This window comes from Sinohyriopsis cumingii, chromosome 5 (assembly GCF_028554795.1).
Source record: "Sinohyriopsis cumingii isolate HCF-2022 chromosome 5, ASM2855479v2, whole genome shotgun sequence".
NCBI lineage: Eukaryota > Metazoa > Mollusca > Bivalvia > Unionida > Unionidae > Sinohyriopsis > Sinohyriopsis cumingii.
In genome coordinates this window covers 23,624,048-23,644,736 of record NC_142965.1, presented here as the reverse complement: position 1 = coordinate 23,644,736, position 20,689 = coordinate 23,624,048, and the positions used below count along the sequence as shown (strand labels likewise).

At 35.4% G+C, this 20,689-nt stretch overlaps 1 protein-coding gene across 3 annotated transcripts; it reads right to left on the bottom strand.

Annotated features, from left to right (window-relative positions):
* Positions 1-235: 235 nt before the first annotated feature.
* LOC149798787 (toll-like receptor 6) lies at positions 236-18,358 on the bottom strand. Of its 3 annotated transcripts, none has more exons than XM_089957658.1 (2): positions 18,227-18,358; positions 236-5,731 (listed from the first exon to the last, which is right to left on the bottom strand). In XM_089957658.1, exons 1-2 carry the CDS (start codon positions 18,263-18,265, stop codon positions 3,566-3,568), a joined length of 2,205 nt encoding a protein of 734 aa, XP_089813784.1. In that variant the 5' UTR covers positions 18,266-18,358; the 3' UTR covers positions 236-3,565. The 3 variants fall into 3 exon arrangements, with proteins under 3 accessions (XP_089813784.1, XP_089813787.1, XP_089813786.1); XM_089957661.1 differs by lacking the exon at positions 18,227-18,358 and adding an exon at positions 15,476-15,725; XM_089957660.1 differs by lacking the exon at positions 18,227-18,358 and adding an exon at positions 15,105-15,467.
* Positions 18,359-20,689: the final 2,331 nt, after the last annotated feature.

The following is a 20,689-nucleotide window of genomic DNA, read 5'->3' as shown; positions in this document are numbered from 1 at the left end:
AACATGTCAACAAAGCAGTATAATGGATTTCTTTTAAAAAAAAACAAGTGAATAAGTGTATAAAATAAGATATATACATCATATCTAACTGTTAATTTTTTGTATATATTAATGTGATGTTGAAATATAAATTTTATTCTCGTTTGATAGATGTATATCTTTATTATATAAAGATATTTTGAGAGGAATGCATGCATTATTTAACAAGATTCATGAATAAAGGATATGATACATGTACAGTGAGTATGGGTATTATTTATTTTTCAACAATGCTAACTATTGACCCTGAAAACCAGTCCATTTTCACACACCTCTTATGAGAGACCACCTGTCTTGAGAGACCGCTTTTGGTTGGCAGAAGGGGCGGTCTCTCATAACAGGTTTTACTGTATTTGCAATGTTTACGCTGTCAATTATTGCATCTGTCTTGGTTTTAGAATTACATGCAAAAACAAATTGCATATATACTGTCCTGGTTTTAGAATTACACGTAATAACAAATTGTAATACGCAATAATACATTGAATAACAGTTGTTTAAATTTTTTCTACGTACAACAGGCTATACGCTTTCAAATCAAAAGGACAGTAAACGTTGATGCTTACAAAATATAAATCTATTTTGTGACCAAAAACAAAACTTTTTTCTATTACATCATCTGTCCAATATTTTTTGTTCAATAAGATCTACGGTATGAAATTGTTAGTCACGTGAAAATTACTCAATGTGCAAACGGTTAAATATAACATCTAGTAATCGTCATCAGACACTTTTTGAAACGATAAGTAATGAGTAACTTTTTTCTCTAGAAGGTATAGTTGATTATTTGAATATGCTGAAACTTTCGAAGGATGCATGTGGATACATGTCCATTTTAAGTAAATTGTTTCATTTTAACTACCCCGCATGCCTCGTCGTATATTTTGTGCATCCGATGTCAAACAATTGTATACCTGATTCAAACCTTTTTGACTGTTTTAAATTCTTAGCTAACTAAGCTAGTGATTGCTCCATGTAGAAAAGCTGTCTACAAATCTAACTGGTCCATGAAGCAAAGCTGTCTACAAATTTGATTGGTCCATGTAGTAAAGCTGTCCACAAATCTGACTGGTCCATGTAGTGAAGCTGTCTACAAATTTGATTGGTCCATGTAGTAAAGCTGTCTACAAATTTGATTGGTCCAAGTAGTGAAACTGTCTACAAATCTAATTGGTCCATGTAGCAAAGCTGTCTTCAAATCTGATTGGTCCATGTAGTAAAACTGTCTACAAATCTGATTGATCCATGTAGCAAAGCTGTCTACAAATTTGACTGGTCCATGTAGTGAAGCTGTCTACAAATATGATTGGTCCATATAGTGAAACTGTCTACAAATCTGATTGGTCCATATAGTAAAGCTGTCTACAAATCTGATTGGTCCATGTAGCAAAGCTGTCTTCAAATCTGATTGGTCGATGTAGCAAAGCCGTCTACAAATCTGATTGGTCCATGTAGCAAAGCTGTCTACAAAACTGATTTGTCCATGTAGCAAAGCTGTCTACACATCTAATATTTCTTTCTTTGTGAACATTTTCTTACCATCTTTTCTATCCAATCAACCACAGAGTCCTTGGTGAATAAAATATATTTCTCATCTTTATTCGGCACGATCTTTACTTTATGTCTTGGATCTACTTTTCAAGCTTCTTGAATGAGAGTCAGAGCCAGACAAATTATAAATGAAAACTGGGATCAGTTGTGGATATTTAATATTTTAATTGCACTTGCTTATTGTAGATACTCTTTATAGCCCTGTCCAGCGGCCACAATGTAATTTTATTTAAAAAATGCAGACAATGTCAAATATGTAGACGATGTTAAAGTGCTATTGTTTTATCATATGCAATGAAGACCGTTAGCTTCATATTTTGTGATCTCCAGTTTGCGTAAGACTGAATGTTTCTAAACGACTATGCAAACACCTAAATGCAATCCATCCGCAGTAAACGGATGGTCTGCAACAGTTTTGAATTGAATTTAGGTGTAGAAAGAACTTTGGTGAAATTTGGTTAGATGTTTATGTTGTCCAGGGTAGATCTGGTTGATGTGTGAAAATTTGATACCTTTCTGGTACGATCATAATAAATAAAACACAAAATATTTAATTTATGCTAATACATTTTAGATCCAACAAATGAGCCTTATTCAGGCGTTATATATTGAATGATTTAAACATTGTCTTTTGAATTCTTATAACTTTTCGGTCCTGCAGAAAAATAAAACATTTTACAGAAGTATTTAGTCAGATAATGTTTATTATTTTGTCATGATACCATATATATGTAATGCCTAAGCAATGGTACCTTCCATCACGTTAATACAAAGACAATCAACGAATCATTCTTTGTATATGGCAGCAGTCTAAAAGCTTTAATCTAATTGCGATCGGTTGTGTTGCCTTCCCGTCCCAATATTTCATACACCACTACAGACACATCGAATTAATTCTCCATATTTGGAAGCTTGTCGCTATTAACCGTAAATTTATTGAACCAATGATGGTATATATACAGATTCTGATATTCTGTCTACATGATTAATTGGTGCATTTCACATAGATTCCACAGATTAATCATATTCATCTCCTTACAATGACAACAGCTTGTTTGTTCTAAACTCATTAATAAGATATACAAATTTCCTCTGAGCGAATATGATTATATTATTTATCTATATTCATTGTCAAAAATTCGATCCATTTTATACTTGGGCGTATGCTCTGTTCAAATTTAGTAATATAATGTAAAAAAGCAAGTTCTAAGACATTGTCAGTTGTACATACATACATACATACATACATACATACATTCGATTTGGTCTCCTAATACATCTCATTTCCCACTCAGTCACATTATCCTGACAGTCATGGCACTAACTTCTTAATGCTGAGCGCCTAGAGAGGCAGCTGTTAGTATCCTTTTTATAAGTCTGTGGAATGACTCGGCTGGGGATCTAACCCCGCGACCTAACGCATTCGAGGCGGAACTCCCCTACTACACGACCGGAGCGGTCTTGAGCAATGTCGAACAATGAAATGAGGAGGCGGGTACGTAGGCACCTCTTAATGCTAAACTGAATATCTGAACGTCGTTTAAACCAAAACTCTTGATCATTCCATGGAACGGTTTATGTCAGATAGCTTTTTCAAGAAATCATTTCATTCCTTCCAAACCGTCGTTAAATTGGAAGAATGGGAAAATTATTGAAAAACGGCGGCATTGGGACGTTAAGGTCGGAATTAATTTTCCCTAGAGAAACCCCTATTTTCATTCATTCTATTTGTCTGTCCAGTCAGCCACTTAGCTGTTCTCTTTACCGTCTATAAGATTCATTGTTTTAAGACAATGACAGATGCGAGAATAGGGTGTATAGTCAACAAGATGCATCCATCGGGAAAGAAAACAATTTTACATATTGTTTATAACAAACTTGATAAATAAAGAAAAAACACTTTCAATTTCCCCTTAAATATGAAGAAAGAAAAGATAAAACGCCATATACTTTGAAAACGTATGTGGTCACCTTTTCAAGTTATTTTCAGCGAATCATCCCCTATAACATCATTTAGATCTCTACAGTTTTCAATCGATGCAAGCAATTGTGACCAAAATAGTTGTTTTCCATTCTCTTCTTCACTCCAAGTTATCACATTTCTTTGCTTGAATAGCACATGCAGTGATTTGGTCACGTGACGTATCTTTAGGTCGCCAAGAACGACAGGTATCAACCAATCAAAACCTATTTGGACCGAGCGGTTTTGAGCCACCTGCAATTGATACTGACACCATGGACACGACATGAAGTTGCGGGATATGACCAAAATAACCTTTCTACTGTCATACATATTATCGACTATAGAGTCACACTTTGCCACACCCGGATCCTCGGATTTATCACTGATGTAGAGTTTGAACCCCTTTTCGTTTTCGAGTTTTCTCCAAAGTTCGTCTCGGATCCATGGCCTATCTTTGTCGGAGTATGCGACGTATATGTCATACTTAAAATCTGCCTCCTTCAGTGGGGTGTACTTCTTCCTTCGCTTCAACATTGCATGCAAGATATATCGGATATTCCATCTTTGAATATAAAGTACCGCCACACATGAAAAGACGAACACAACAGCGCCTGATGTTATTATAATATCCATAAGCACATGACCCCAAGGTCTGCAATCTTTATCCGTTGGGTTGTAGATCTTTAACAACGTTCCTTCCAGAGAAGAAGGCGTCGCGCACTGGTAAGACGTAGGATAGTTATTGGAGAAAATATTTGGCTTTTGACGCAGAATGTTATTCATCCATTTTCTAAGCCAAAGATTTTCACAGCTGCAGTCAAATGGGTTGCCTGACAGATCTAATGTGGTCAAATTGTCCGTAAGAGAGGCAGGTAAATATCCTTCTTGAATAACTTTTATTTTATTGTTTGCCATTATCAGTTTCAGTAGCTTGCTGACATTACTGAATAATGTGCGAGGCCACTCAGCTATGAGATTCGAACTGAGATCTAAGTGTCTTAGGGATACGAGTGGTTTGAAAAAGTCTGCTGGAATATACTTGCAGTTCGTCCCTTGGAGCTTGAGATCTGTCAACTTATTCAGTGGAGACAGCATGGACATTAAGGAAGTAGCATTCACGTGACGTAGATTGTTCGAATCCAGTGCAAGTGTCTGAAGATTTGGACACCATCGAAAAAGGTTTGCATAGTCTAAGTTATCGTTCGTAAACTTGCAGCATCCATGAAGAAACAACGATTTTAGATTGGAGTTGTTGAAAGCAAAGCGTGAAATGCTCTCTAGCTTCACTGATTGTAAATACAAACTATTAAGCATTTTTAATTGTGAAAATACATTGTCATTCAAAAATTTAATTCTGTTCCCATCTAAGTGCAGCTCCTTTAAGGACGTCAAGCAAGACCAGGATGCCTCATTCAGAGTGTCGATGAAGTTGTTATCTACCTTAAATATACCAAGATTTGGAAATTTGCTGGATCCGTTCACACAAAAATTTGGCACTTTAGCCAGCATGTTAAAACTGAGCTTCAGAGTTTCCAAACGACCTAGACCTGACAATTCCACAAAATTAATGCTGTTGTTTGACAAATCCAGCTGTTTGAGATGTTTGAAAACTTGGAATGCCATATCACTTATCCTGTGAAAATTGTTGTTTTGAAGATGGATTGCTCCCAGTTCCGAACCGTTCATACCATTGAAAAAATTCGAGTCAAGATGATTTCCCATATTAATCTGATTCAGGTAGAGCACTTTTATTCTCCTTAATTGTTTCAGTGAAGATGACAGCTGTTGCTTGTTTATGCCGGTATTTCCTGTCAGATCTAATATCTCCAATGTCGAATTAAAGTTGTAGAGTGCATCAGAGGTGATGTTTTGTATCTCGCACTTTGAAAGCAGAAGTGTCTTAAGCTTTAAATTTGTTATGTTTGAAAATGTGTTTCTATTTATCCAAGGTAAATAATTGTTGTTAAAAACAAGACCTGTCGTGTTACTTGGTAGTGGAGGAATATATGACATTCGTCCTTTGCATGTTACAGTCCTGTTCTGGCATATACATTGCGGATTGAGACATGGAACGTCAGCTCCGGAAAAGGTAACAATGGCATGGACTAATATGAAAATAGACACCCGATTCTTGAGACCGACCTTTACATCGTGCCCCGGAATAATCATATTGGATATCTGAAAGAAGAAAAAAAATCCCATCAATGGAACATTTAAAACAATGTCTGGGATTCCCAATTTTGTGTGTTTCATCTTCTTGCCTACTAGGTTGAAAATATATAGTTATGAGAGTACGAAATCCGGAAACCAATTTCGAATACTTTTTATTTCTTTTTATTTGCTTGTTAGTTAGTTCATTGTGATATTGCTTAGTTTCCAAGGTTGTCATCACTCATGTAAATTTCTCAGTTTTGAAGTAGACATGAAGGAATCTTGAAGCACCGAGCAATATTTTACACGTTCCAGATGAACATAGTAACCTTATAAACAAGTGTACATAAAACCCCACATCTACTGTTCTAAAAGAATGATCTATAATTGACATCATGTGTTTCGGCTACGCCGGTTAAAATGAAATATCCTAAGATTATTGCTCACTAAATCAAGTTTGATGCTTGTTACTGAAAGCTTCAAAGGTACTTGTTCCACTGGGGCAATTTCTCATCGTAGATGTAAACTTAATCTTTGTTTCGAAACATTTTAATTTCTGCTGTAATTGTCAAGAAATATTTGGCACAAAATCAATATAACAGATAAATGTTAAATGTTGATTCCGTGAATGAAAGAAAACATGGCTTATGTCATGTTAGTCAATTGTACTCTTCTTTCCACTATCACAGGTACATAAAAAGTCGTCGTTGTTGTCTTGGATTTAGCGCCATTTTGCAGCGCACGATTAGCTATACATGGCGGCCAGTATAACTGGTGGAAGAAGAATCTGGGAAAACCCCGGAAAGAACCACCAACCCACGGGAAGCTAATGGGAGACTTTCTAACATACCCAGGTTGGCCAAGCATGAGCTCGAATCCATGCGTACAGAGGAGAAATAGCAATGATCGGTAAAAGTGAGCACTAAGTCATCCGGGGCTTCCATAAAAAATGGCACTAAGCCAACGATTAATAACTTGGTAAATGGTCTGATTGCTGTTACGTCACCTTTATAAAATTCTTGTGTGTATCATGCCTAGGAAATGCGAGTCAAGAGGTCATATCAAGGACACACAGAGGTAGTCGACCCAAGCTAGTATCGGCATGTGTTAAGAGTCAGGTGCTCGCACAATGGATATACCACAGCTCTCTCAGGCAGCTACAAACCGAGAAGAATACTTACGTCGTCATGCGCATGATTTAAGCGACACATCGGAGATGTGATACTTTACAATCTCTCTCTCTCTCTCTCTCTCTCTCTCTCTCTCCGTTTGGTCTTCTCCTGTCTTTAACTAAAATATTCCAGTTTTAGAAGATTTTGAAATAAATTTTTAGGGACAGTTTTCGGTGTTAAATTTTCTACTTCTCAGTGTCGGATTTTAACCCATACAAGTACATCTACGACATATTTGCAAAGCGTTGGAACGAAGCTACCAATATCCACATGACAACCAACTTGACACTGATCAGTTTTGTTTTAGATCTAACATTAAGTACCAATTTAAATGGTTGTTCAGAATACATGTATAAGGGTGCGGGCTGGGGTGGGGGTTGTTGAACCTGATGGAATGTAAAATAATGTCGTTCACCCGATGACAGCTTCTAAATTTTGACCATTTCGAATTAAAGTAAAAACTAAATTTTTAAACAATGCACAGTGAATATACATCCTTGCTGAAAGAAAAAAAACTGAATTAATAGCATGCTTTGTCATGTTGATTAAAAAAAGAATATATCAGAATTATCATGAACATTTATGTGCATAAGATATTCAGTGTTTAGTAAGAACAAATAAAGAAGCAAGCAAGCAGACAAAAGGAAACAAACCAAAATTGTGTAATTTGAATCATAGAAAGCTTATATTACGTGGCAAAATTCTATTTCATTTTCTATATGTAATATATCTAGATTATCTTCTACATCTTATCATCAGCTAACATGGTCCAAGCATGAATCATTATGGTCCAAGCATGAATCATTAACATGGTCCAAGCATGAATCATTATGGTCCAAGCATGAATCATTAACATGGTCCAAGCATGAATCATTATGGTCCAAGCATGAATCATTAACATGGTCCAAGCATGAATCATTATGGTCCAAGCATGAATCATTATGGTCCAAGCATGAATCATTATGGTCCAAGCATGAATCATTAACATGGTCCAAGCATGAATCATTAACATGGTCCAAGCATGAATCATTAACATGGTCCAAGCATGAATCATTTAGAGACAAATAAATAAGTCTTCTATCTACATCTCGAAGTGTTTTGAGGAAATATTACACTACATAGAGATCTAAAATTATTTACCGCTTGTTCCTTTTATTAATACTGGCAGACATAAATCTGCATTCTCTAGAAATGAATAATCTACAAGTGAGATGTCATGACATGATTTCGTGGCTGTCTCAATTAATAGCAATGACAAAATAGTTTGAATAAATGCAGAATCCAAAAAGAAAGCAACATTTGGAGTGGAGACCTATTCGGTCAGACACACAATCTAGTGATTAATAATATATTTTCCCCAGTGGATTGTTCATCATACACTCGTCATACACTCGTCATACACTCTGCACTCATCATGCAATCGTAGTAAGACAATCAACTCAGTATAGCAATGTGATTACAATCAGACCTTCGTTGTTCTACGTGAAGATCAGACAACGACCTCTTAGGAGTCATGTTCTGGTGACCTTTGAATTAGCCAATGGAAATGCGGCTTTAAAATAATCTGAGAGTGAATCAAATGGTTTGGTACACATTGATGCTCTTCATCCACACTGTTTATTCTCTAAACGCGAAGAAATAAGACTTCATCCGATAAAATCAGCGATTACAGTAATAACATAGGTTACCAGAACATGACCGTAAGTGGTAGCTGTCAGATCTTCATGTATAATAGTGGAGATCTGATTTTAATCAGATTGCCAAGTGAAGCACATGTTGACACTTCGGGCTACATTGTAGACAAAGCGAATCTCGGTATCAAACTCCTACGTCACTAAGCATAAACAAGACTACTTTAAATCCACTCTATAAAGTTTGCAATAAAAATACACGAGCAAAATCGATATGGGTGGATTCTGACGGTAAGATAATTTTACATTGTTAGGCGCTGTAAAGAATACGCTCGTAATGCAGTTAAACATCGAGTTTAGCATTGAATGTGGCTTTAAGACGAGACATTTATTCCAGCTGTCATATAGGTATGATTAGATTGGTATTATAGTTATCATAGTCGAGTATCACCTGTACATTAAATGGAAACTTTACGTAAAATTCACTTTTTGTATCTTGCAAACAACTGGGTGGGTTCACTTTATACCTAACACATGGAAAATATGAGCATAAACTAACTTAATACAACCAATGCATTTGTGCCTGTATGTATGTATGTATGTATGTATCTATATATATATATATATATATATATATATATATATATATATATATATATATATATATATATATATATATAGAAACATCTGCTTACAATATTACGTAATATCCTACTGTTCATACTAACCTGTGGAGAGATAAAACATAATTCCTGTAATCATTAATATATTATTCACATATGAATATCCACTAAATCTGCGATCAATATGCATAGAAAACCCTGCTTTCTACCGTGGTTTTCAATATTACATCTAGGGCAGACTCGGGGCAAAATTGTGGTCTGTGCTAAGTTTGTATTCGGCGTCTCCCCACCCACCATTTTATCGAACGGTACATGAGGGAAAACTATCTGTGAAGGTTAAATTTTAAATATTTTAGTTTATTGTAGAATATGAAAACAGAAATCACTTTAAAGTACGATTTCATGCCTTGTATGGTCGATTTTGGAGCGACCTTGTTAGACGCACACTTGTCTTGTTATTATTACATCCATCAATTTTAGTTGATTGATACAACACCCGAAAATCTCAATTGTCCAAACTAAAGCAGTTTCCTACTTTTAAAATGTCTTGTGATATTCCTAAATCGTTGTTATGTTTGGCATAAAGAAAGGTGATTCTTAGATATCACCAAAAAAGGAATATAGCTCACAGTCCTCCTAGGCAATGATGTGTCTAATTCCGCAATGTAGTGTCGAATTCCGCTTCACACATCTACGACCTAGTAACCTGTGACGTCACGGCTATGTTCGCAACATCAAGAATAAGGCATTTTTTACTGTCTGAACCAGTGCGCATATCATGCTGGTATGTGCCTATTCCAGTACTACTCGCATTGTAAACTATTGTCTTATCTAAAGTTAACATACACAGTCAAGAGTAACGATGTACGAACGAAAATATGTACTTATAAAGTTTAAAATATTCTGAAGAACTATGGAAATAATATCACTTCTTCATCATTGCACTAACTCCCAAATTATAGTTATGCCCCACTAAGTCTTTTCGTTAAGTTGTGGGTTTAGATCTGCTGTCAGCCGATGTGGTTTGTGAATGCTTTAGTCAATATGATTTAAACATATACACAGTTCCTGACAATCAAATTACTGCAATAAATGTAAATCCCTATTCAATACATATAAATCCTTAAGAGTGTTTGCACAATAGAAACAGGTATACAATGTCAGACAGTTGTTGTTGTTGTTTAATTTTGAGAAGTGGGGTGGGTTTGTTTTGTGTTTTTTTGTGTAACTTTCATTTTAAGATATCTACTACATAACACAAGTTACGTTCACAATGCGACCCATGAAAATGCTTTCATATATGTTGCGTAATTATGAATCACGCGTCCTCTCTTCTCTTATTCTTTTTAATCTATCTACTGTCTTACTTAATTAGCTCATTACCTACCCATGTACGCACATACAGAGTAAAGACCAGTGAGGAGTAATAGGACAAAATGATGCATTATGTTTTGTGGATTCCTCTCTGTGACACAATTTGAGTGTCTAGTCGTGTTTTGGCATTCTGAACTGCTTTCGTATTGTGATTTCTCTTGATGCAGATTAAGTTCTACAGCTCTATTATTGAACACATTTCCATACACATAAATAGACTAAGTAAAGAAGGTACAGTACGCACGAAGTTACTACGTAACCTTGCTGATAGAAAATATTATTTGTTAATGTGTGTGTTAGGACGCAGGTGAATAGAATACACCTGTGTTCCAATACATTATTTGCGTGCATGATTCTGCATTTTAAGGTTATTTGTCTATATTTATTGCGGATAGAGAATATTATTATTTGTAATGTATGTGTTAGTATGCAGGTCAATAGAATGCACTTGTGTTCCGATACCTTATTTACATGCATGATTCTGCATTTAACAGTTATGAGTCTGTGTGTGTGTGTGTTGTATATTTTATTTTATATATTTATATGACTACTGATATATTGAAATGTATATACCTGTATACTATATATATATATATATATATATATATATATATATATATATATATATATATATATATATATATATCAGGTATAACTTTTGGACAGTTTAAGATATTACACAAAAACTTGAACCAATATGTTATGCATAAACGGCGTGTCCAACAAGATGAAGGTCACGGGAAGGGAAATTAAACTATGGGTCTATTTGTCAGAATTATAGCCTTTTAAACAGTTAATATATAGTAATGATACTTTATAGTAATGATACTTTATCTTGTTATATCCGATGCATAGTCGATAAGTCACATACTATTGCAATAAACCATCAGCCCCAATGTCAAGGTAATGGCAAGGGAAATATATTTATGTGGCTTTTCGCTTGTCTCGTTATAACCGTTGAACCACTGACGATTCATTAAGCAAGTACAGATGGTGTTTCTAATAATATAATCACGCCCGATGCTTCAATGTCAGTGTAACAGCAAATGTTACTCTTTGACTTCTACCTTGGTTAGGAGTATGAAGTTGTACTAATGAAAACATAATGAAACTTTAATCAGTTTTATGTCATAACTAGTCTGGGTGTCTCGTCCAATGGCTATTTTGCCTGCCTCAGTGTCAAGGTCCCGGGACGGGATTCTGTATCCATGTACGGCTACAACATTTAAAGAATTGGTAAAGATTTCATGAAACTTTAGCCATATAAACTTACAGTATTTCACTTAGTAAAGATTAACCTCACAATAAGGGATAACGTAAGTCAGTACCGTGTTTCCTTACAAATGCTGCTTGTTTCTAACTTTTATGAAACATTAGTCAGATTCGCACATTACCACACTGTAATCAAGTCTCAAGCAAAAAGTTCAAGATGGTTACAAAGGAAACATTCCACTCGTACACTCGAATTTACCAGTGATGACTAAGGAAGGGCAAGTTACATTTTCAATAATAATAATAATGATAATAATAATAATAATAATGCCGTTATGTAAAAAGGATAATAAAGTTAACTAATCTCAGTTCAAGCCCACTAAAAAGTATATATATATATATATATATATATATATATACATATATATATATATATATATATATATATATATATATATATATATATATTCATGCAAATGCTTCTCTCTTATAAGAATAACTATTGATGAAAGTACATTTTTCAACTATATCCTAAAATATATAATTAAAGTGGGAAGATTTAACTACCTATATACATTTTTGTTTCATCTCTCCAATAACTATGTTTGGAACCTTACTTTCAGCAGCATCGTGTGTACATAGCACGTAATGATGACTTCTGCTTAGATATGCCTTAAGACTAGTCTTAAAAAATGTGGCATGCAGTAAAGTTGACAACAGTATTATACTTTTTCACGAAACAACATTAGGTACATAAGTAGGGAGATGTTTAAGCACTATTCATATATCCCCCACCCCACCCCCGAATACTGCAGCCGTCCTTTGAGTTATTCAATGCACGAATTAGGTACTTCTAAACTGTTGTTAAAATTCGATCTTAGAGTATAGGGAGAAGACGGTTTTTTGTAGAATAACTTAGCCATCTACTCTGGATTATCTTCAAAGATATATTTGAAAACCAGAACTGTTTCCGAAAATTTATTTCTCTCGTATATTTGTAACCATTTTAATTCTGTGAACAATGGGGACATCAAGAATTAGCAGATCTGCTGGTTTTGAAGCTTGTGAATTCTGTCTAGTTGGGAACTAGTACAATTTCCAAATATTGTTGAACAGTACTCAATTGATGTATGTATATACGCAATATGGGAAAGAATACTGGAGTCATTTGTTAAATACTTTTTTACTTTACTAAGCAATATGTCCGTCCGATTGGAGTCCTTTGTAAGATAATTTTCAGTTTACTCTACTAAGCAATGTGCCTGTCCCATTGGAGTCCTTTGTAAGACAATTTGTTTACTATACTAAGCAATATGCCTGTCCGATTGGAGTCCTTTGTAAGATAATTTCAGTGTACTCTACTAAGCAATGTGCCCGTCCGATTGGAGTCCTTTGTAGGACAATTTGTTTACTATATTAAGCAATATGCCCGTCCGATTGGAGTATTTTGTCAGACACTTTTATGTTATACTATTTAATGTTCCCGTACGATTGGAATTCTTTGTCAGATACTTTTGGGTCTACTAAGCAATATGCCCGCCTGATCGAATGGGTTGCATGTTAAGCACATTCATTATTATGGACATTGTAGCACGAGTAATACTGATGCATTACTAGTCAATTTTCCAAGTCGTATTCTTTATTATGGAGAGTGTAGCATGGGTAACAATGAAGCTAGACATGTCAATGTTCCAAGTCGTATTCTTTATTATGGAGAGAGTAGCACACGTATGCTAGACAGGTCAATTTTCCAAGTCGTATTCTTTGTTATGGAGAGTGTAGCATGAGTAACAATGATGCTAGACAGGTCAATTTTCCAAGTCGTATTCTTTATTATGGAGAGTGTAGCATGAGTAACAATGATGCAGACAGGTCAATTTTCCAAGTCTTATTCTCTATTATGGACTGTAAAGTAAGGGTAACAATGATACAGGACAAGTCATTTTTTTCAAGTTACATACAGTATTATGCATAGTGTAGCACGAGCAATATTGATGCAGTACGCGTCAGTTTTCTGTTACGTCCAGGAATTTCATCTTAAGTAACAGAACAATGTAAACCCAACAGACATTCAAGTTTCGAACATGTAAATTTATTCAAATATAATATAAAATCGAACAAAGTGAAATAATTACAAATAACTTCCAGTGTATGAATTCAAAGAATATAATCCTAAGAATGTACTATCAAATTCTCACTAATCCGGAAATTGTTATAACGTATTCCGAACGAAGCTTGCATAGTGCTTATGTGTTACCTTTAATACGCTAAAATAAGCAGAATTATTACTCCAAATCTTGTTACTTCAATTTAATCTCGTTAACGAAGAACATCACTGAAGTCCTTGAACGTTTCACATAATCCGATGTAACTAGTCAAATATTCAAGTCTTTGAATATAATAACCAAATCCTTAAGGTACTGACTATTCTAATCAAAGATTATTCATTCTGCTATATCCAACAACATGTAAATCACAAATTCCTCTCTGACACCTTACTAACGCTGTTTGTAACTGAAAGAATAAACATTGTACACGTATCTTCATTATACATTGCCCTTTTTCGATTGAAATAAACAAATGTGATTCACTAGATTTTCTCGAACAATTTAACCTTATCGTTTCCACATGGTTCAAAACAGTCGTAAACAAAACAGTCCTGTTCTGATCTTTAAATTATACTTGAACCAAACAAATGCTAGGACGAGCGTGATAGCCTTCTAAAAGGCACATGTACTGTGAATTCAACGATTTTTTACGTAACACACAGTCAAACTTGCATACCATTCTTGACCTGCTTAATTACTGATTTCATCTTAGATCGACTTTGTCATAAATGGAACACTTACTACGGAGCATACATGTGCTTTTACGATAGTACCAACCATTGACTTAAAGGATACAAAATATAACTTCATGGTCTCAAATGACTTAAATACAATTATATATTACAAATGCAAAAGATGATACATATTTCCGTAATATTTCCAATTCATATTCAGTATTATGGACAGTGTAGCATGAGTAATACTGATGCAGGACAAGTACATTTCTTTCCAAGTCACATTCAGTATTACGGACAACGAGGCACGGGTAACACTGATGCGAGACACGTCAGTTTTCTAATTCCCAATCCTTCCCTAATAAATAGCCAAGTAAAAGATTACGAGCATTTCTGTCTTACGAATTACAATTTCCAGTAAGGAGAATTAAAATTACCACTGATAAACATCACTACATTCTGTGCATTAATAACTGTGAATTTTCTTTAGTTCGGTGGTCAATTTATCTGTGATTTTTGCTATACACATACATATATACATACATACATACATACATACATACATACATACTCACGTACATACATACATACATATAAATCACTTACCTGTGTGGAGGTGCTGTGGTAACACTTAGAATTCGCGTAATCTTGAATAGATTATCCACATAGGAAAATCCATGTAACTAGCGAGCAGTATACCTATGTAACCTTACACTCTAAAGCGGTCAGAATATTACATCCATACAATGCAGTTAATCACAGTGCCGCAAAATCACATCCCACTGATATAAGTCAACCCCGTTCTCTGTTTATCAACTGTCACGACTTTAACATCCACATGTAAGTGGTTTATTTCAATTAAGTAATACAGCTGATATATTTTAAGGGATATGGAATATCCCTTACAGTTATCCCAGAGTAAGCAGCGTTGAATTAGCTCGACACCGTGATGTATATAGTAGCAACATAAACATTACCCAGTGAGATAAGTGCACTGTCGAACATATGCGCCTATGCTATTATTTTCTGCAGTCTGAGTGCCTGCTGTACTGCATACTTAATTTGATCACGGTATGCCGTCCACCTGATTTGTTTTATCAATCGTAAATGTTGTCCTTTCTTTTTCCATAGGTTGTCATTAATAGCGGAAAATGTCCCGCAGATCTACCGGATATAACAGAAATCATGCGTAGAGTTCCAATACAGTGGATATTGTGAACTGTCAACGACAGATGTTTGTAGATATAGGTTTAACCTACATTGATAAATCAAATGATACACGAACAAAGAGTTCATACTTATTAGTTGATCTAAGCTTCTAAATATTAAAACAGACAATATAAATATGTATGTGAAAGACATTACGTTTTCTTTTCCTGTGATATCCACAAATTAAGTGACGTCAAGTGTTACCGTGTATGTCCGTTCGTTCGTTAAGATTTGCGTTTTTGTCAGTTCTCAGCCACTGAGAGTGTTACATTTATTTGTGCGTGTGTGTGTGTGTGTGTGTGTTTGATTTTTAACATAGCTTTAAAAAAAAATTCAGTCATATCGCTACTATGTCTGTGTATGGCAGTTTATGGTAATGTCTAGCAGTGGGGCATCATGCCGCAGACATGTAGCATGATGTCCAGTCAGTCACATAATCCTGACACCAGGCCGACCAGTCCTAACACTAACCTCTTAATTTTGAGCGCCTAGCGAGGCAGGTGTTAGTACCATTTTATAAGCTTTTGGTGTGATTCGGCCGGGGATCGAAGCCACGACCTCCCGCATCCGAGGAGGACGCTCTAACCACTAGGCAATATGAGCATTAAATAGACCAAATATAATGAATGTATCCAACTGTTAATAACCTTGGTGTGTGTTTCGAAAAGGCATTTTGTATGCAATGAAATGGGATTAATGATTTTCAATGATAGATTTAACATTCCCAATGCCGACAGAGAAAGCGAATAATTTCCCTCCAAAGCTCAGCCTAAAACAAAACACTTGGGCACCCCGAGTGGCCGAGTGGTCTAAAGCGCTCTCCGTTTCGGATCACTGCCATCTCACCTCTGTCTGCGTGGGTTCGGGTCTCGGATTCGGCCAGTGTGGGTATGTAAGAAAGCTTGCCAGTAGGTTCTCGTGGGTCGGTGGTTCTTTCCGGGGTTTTCCCGGGTTCTTCCTCCACCATTTATACTGGCCGCCATGTATAGCCTATCTTGCGCTGAAAAATGGCGTTAAACCCTACAACAACAACAACAACAACAAAAACAAAACACTTGGTTATATTACCCAATCAGATGATACAGCATTATTTCTGGGTGAGTGAATAAATTAATGAACTGGACTGGTTATAAGTTGTGTGAGCAGGACTAGTTATAGGTTGTAAGAACTGGACTGGTTGTGCATTTTGTGAACTGGTCTGATTAGAAATTGTGTGAACTGGACTGGTTATAAGTTGTGTCAGTTATCAGTAAACAGTGCAGGTAATACGTGCATAGTTATTAATAGAACATCTGATTCTCAAATGTGGGCAACCCACTGATATGCTCCTCCGCCATTTTCCCTATACATCCATCACCGGCTGTCGCAACCTATGAGACAGCAGCCTCGTCCCCGACGTACACGTCATTAGAACCACCATCTGTGGCGTCTGTCGCACCCGGGCCATTAGAATGAGAAAACATAATCAGATAGTTTTCCAAGTCTTTGTCCATTTTTAGAGACGAGTATATGCTCGTCTTGCATGTCGATGTTCCGACCTGCAGTTTGATGATGCACCGGGAAGGGTGTCGGTTACGGTCCGACCATCTATCAAAATTGCTCATGTGGGAAGCAACATATTACGGTGAAGTTTAATTTGTAACTTCTCCGGGTTTTTTTCGGACCACTCGGACGGGAATATCCTGATTAAGTTGGGACAAAATTTTGAAAATATCATGCTCCCACTTAACCGCTATCTTTTGTTTCCCGTCATGTGCAACAAACTTTTTTCCCTAAACCTCGTATCTCTCACAAATAGTTGACTCTCATATCCAAAGGTTATATGTTTGATATTGTCCCTTGAGCGCCCTACATTCTGGTGATAGTGTGACTTCAGAATACTACCGTAGACACTTTCGCAGTCCCTATATATATATATATATATATATATATATATATATATATATATATATATATATATATATATATATATATATGTTGTGGTATAGACGGCGTGTCGTTCTTCACCATTTCCAAATATTAAATCCACTTGGAATCATTCCTTCCAAACATTTGCATTTCCCGACAAACCGCCAGTGGTACTATGACTGCAACAGCTGTAGGCATTAACAAGGGGACTAAAGGGGCTCTTCCAATTACGCTTCTGTCTAGGATCTAGAGTCCCTAACATATTCAAGTGTGTCCTATTGAAACGGTAACATGTCCATTATCCATAGGGTGATAAGGCGTTGTACGTGACTTAATTATTACTCTTATGTTACAAAGCATTGGAATTAAATAGCTCTCAAAACTTGACTCTTGATCTGCGTGGAACATACGATACCAATTCCTATAATCTTATCCCAAAGTTTGAATTTTCCAAATTAATGTTTGTTTTTGTTAGGAGAGGTATTGTAACACAATCAACACGCATGCGCTTTTTTCGATACAAACACCTCAACAACAAAAACGAGTCAGATAGACAGACAGAAAGATGCAGGAATTGCCAGATTTAAAACGTATTATGCATACCCACTTACCAACAGACAAGTGATTTGAGACAAAGGCACTTGTGGCATCTGACACGGACTTTGATAGAGTTCGAACGATTCAGTTTAATTCCACTTTTCCACTGAAAATATACAGGTTACTGATACATTCACTCAGCTTTCAGTTCTGTGACAAGCTATAGCCAACATCTCTTGTAAACCCTAACCAACCAACCAATCAACCACCCACTATAAGCAAATTGAGCCACCCCTTTCTCGAAATCGAGTAACCATTGTAGCACCCCTTTCTCGAAATCGAGTAGCCATTGTAAAATAAATAACCTTCAGTCTGTGTGCCTTCAGTCTATTATAACCATAATGAATTGCATGTATTGTCATTTTATGCATGCATCTTCTATTTTTAGTATATGATGTATATTCTGTTTTTACATTTTAATGTATGTAGGATGTACATTGCATCTTTACGTCTGCCAATATTTATAATGAATTTATTAAATATGTTATTAATATTGCCATTTCTTGTCAACTTATTAAATGTGGATGATTCTAGGTTTATTTGTAATATTACACCCGTTAAGTCTTAATTGTGTCATTCAACTAGAAATTTTCTATGTCGAATTAACAGATTTAATTTCATCAAATGTTCACATAGTTAAAGTTAGAATGTAGTGCAAGGTTTAATTACAAGGACTGAATTGTGTCAATGTATAGTGCATCCGTTGTTTTCTACATCTTTTCCTTCAGAGCTGTGTGTCTTTGGGATGACAACAGCACATTCCGTATGGCAAACACATGCTGGCAATGAGACATTCTGTCAGTGCCTTCAGTCGTCCGGTGTATAGTATTTAATCCTATTGAACTGAACCCGTGTCTGCACCAGTGCAATAAAGGGCTAAGGACGATAACCCGTTTCTGCAACATTTCAATCATGGGGTTAAGGACGATAACCCGTGCCTGCTCCAGTGCAATCAAAGGACACACGACGAGTACCATAGAGTTAGTTTCTCCGTAGATCTGGTCATACTTAAGCGGACAAGTTCGCACGCCATTGTTTTCCTGACTCATTATGTACCTTGAAAAACGTGTCCTGTTTTTTTAATACACTCTATACCGCATCTTTTATGAATACTCATATTATCTGACACAAACGTTAAATGTCTCTCAAAATGCTCAATCGCAAATCAAATACACGATAAAGGAAGGCAATTGTAAGGGACTTTTTTTTCTTCTAAAAATGTTTGATTAAGCTAGGGGAGCTAGGTAATTATTCAGTAAAATGTAACAGGGCACCTGCAAGATATTTATAGAGGACTAGGCAAAATATCACGATTAGAACAATGAACAACATCATCGGGCATAAATTACATTGACCTACTGGTCATAATGAAAAAAATATATCTAATAGTTCTAATTAAAGATGCTATGGTGTGTGTGGGGTGTGTGTGTGTGTGTGTGTGAGAGAGAGAGAGAGAGAGAGGGATTAGCCAGCTACAAATTTATGAAATGAAGGAAACGGCTTAGCCTCACATCTTTATTCATCTATATCACAATGGTTATCTAAATATTTCACTATTTTTATCGGCTTTTATTTTATACACGAGAGATCATCAGGCTATTCTTCTACCGACACACCAGTCGTCTGTTGAAACTGAGAATATCAGTGTGATGTTTGTGTCATCTACAACCTTGCGATCTTGTTGATATTCATTACTATACTAAGAATGCATTTTTGATTGGGTTTAATTTTACATTTGTTTCAATTGGGTTTAATTTCACATTTTTTCAATTGGGTTTATTTTCACATTTGTTTCAATTAGGTTTTTTTCACATTTGTTTCAATTAGGCTTACTTTCACAGTTGTTTCAACTGGGCTTAATTTCACATTTGTTTCAAGTAGGTTTATTTTCACAGTTGTTTCAGTTGGGTTTAATTTCACAGTTGTTTTAATTGGGTTTTAATTTCACCGTTGTTTAAATTGGGTTTAATTTTACATTTGTTTAAATTGGGTTAAATTTCACTATTGGTTAAATTTGGTTTAATTTCACATTTTGTTTAAATTGGGTTTAATTTCATATTTGTTTAAATTGGGTTTAATTTCACATTTATTTCAATTGGGTTTAATTTCATATTTGTTTAAATTGGGTTTAACTTCACATTTGTTTCAGTTTGGTTCAATTTCACATTTGTTTCAGTTGGGTTTAATTTCGCATTTGTTTCAGTTGGTTTTAACTTCACATTTGTTTTAATTTGGTTTAATTTCACAGTTGTTTCAACTGATTTTTAATTTCACATTTGTTTCAATTAGGTTTAATTTCACAGTTGTTTTAATTGGGTTTAATTTCACAGTTGTTTCATTTGGGTTGAATTTCACAGTTCTTTCAATTTGTTTTAATTTCAAATGTGTTTCAATTGTTTGCATTGTAAAACCATACTGTGAGAGAAACCTCCATCATTTATTCGTACTCTAAACAACCCCTCCCTGTTCATCAGCTC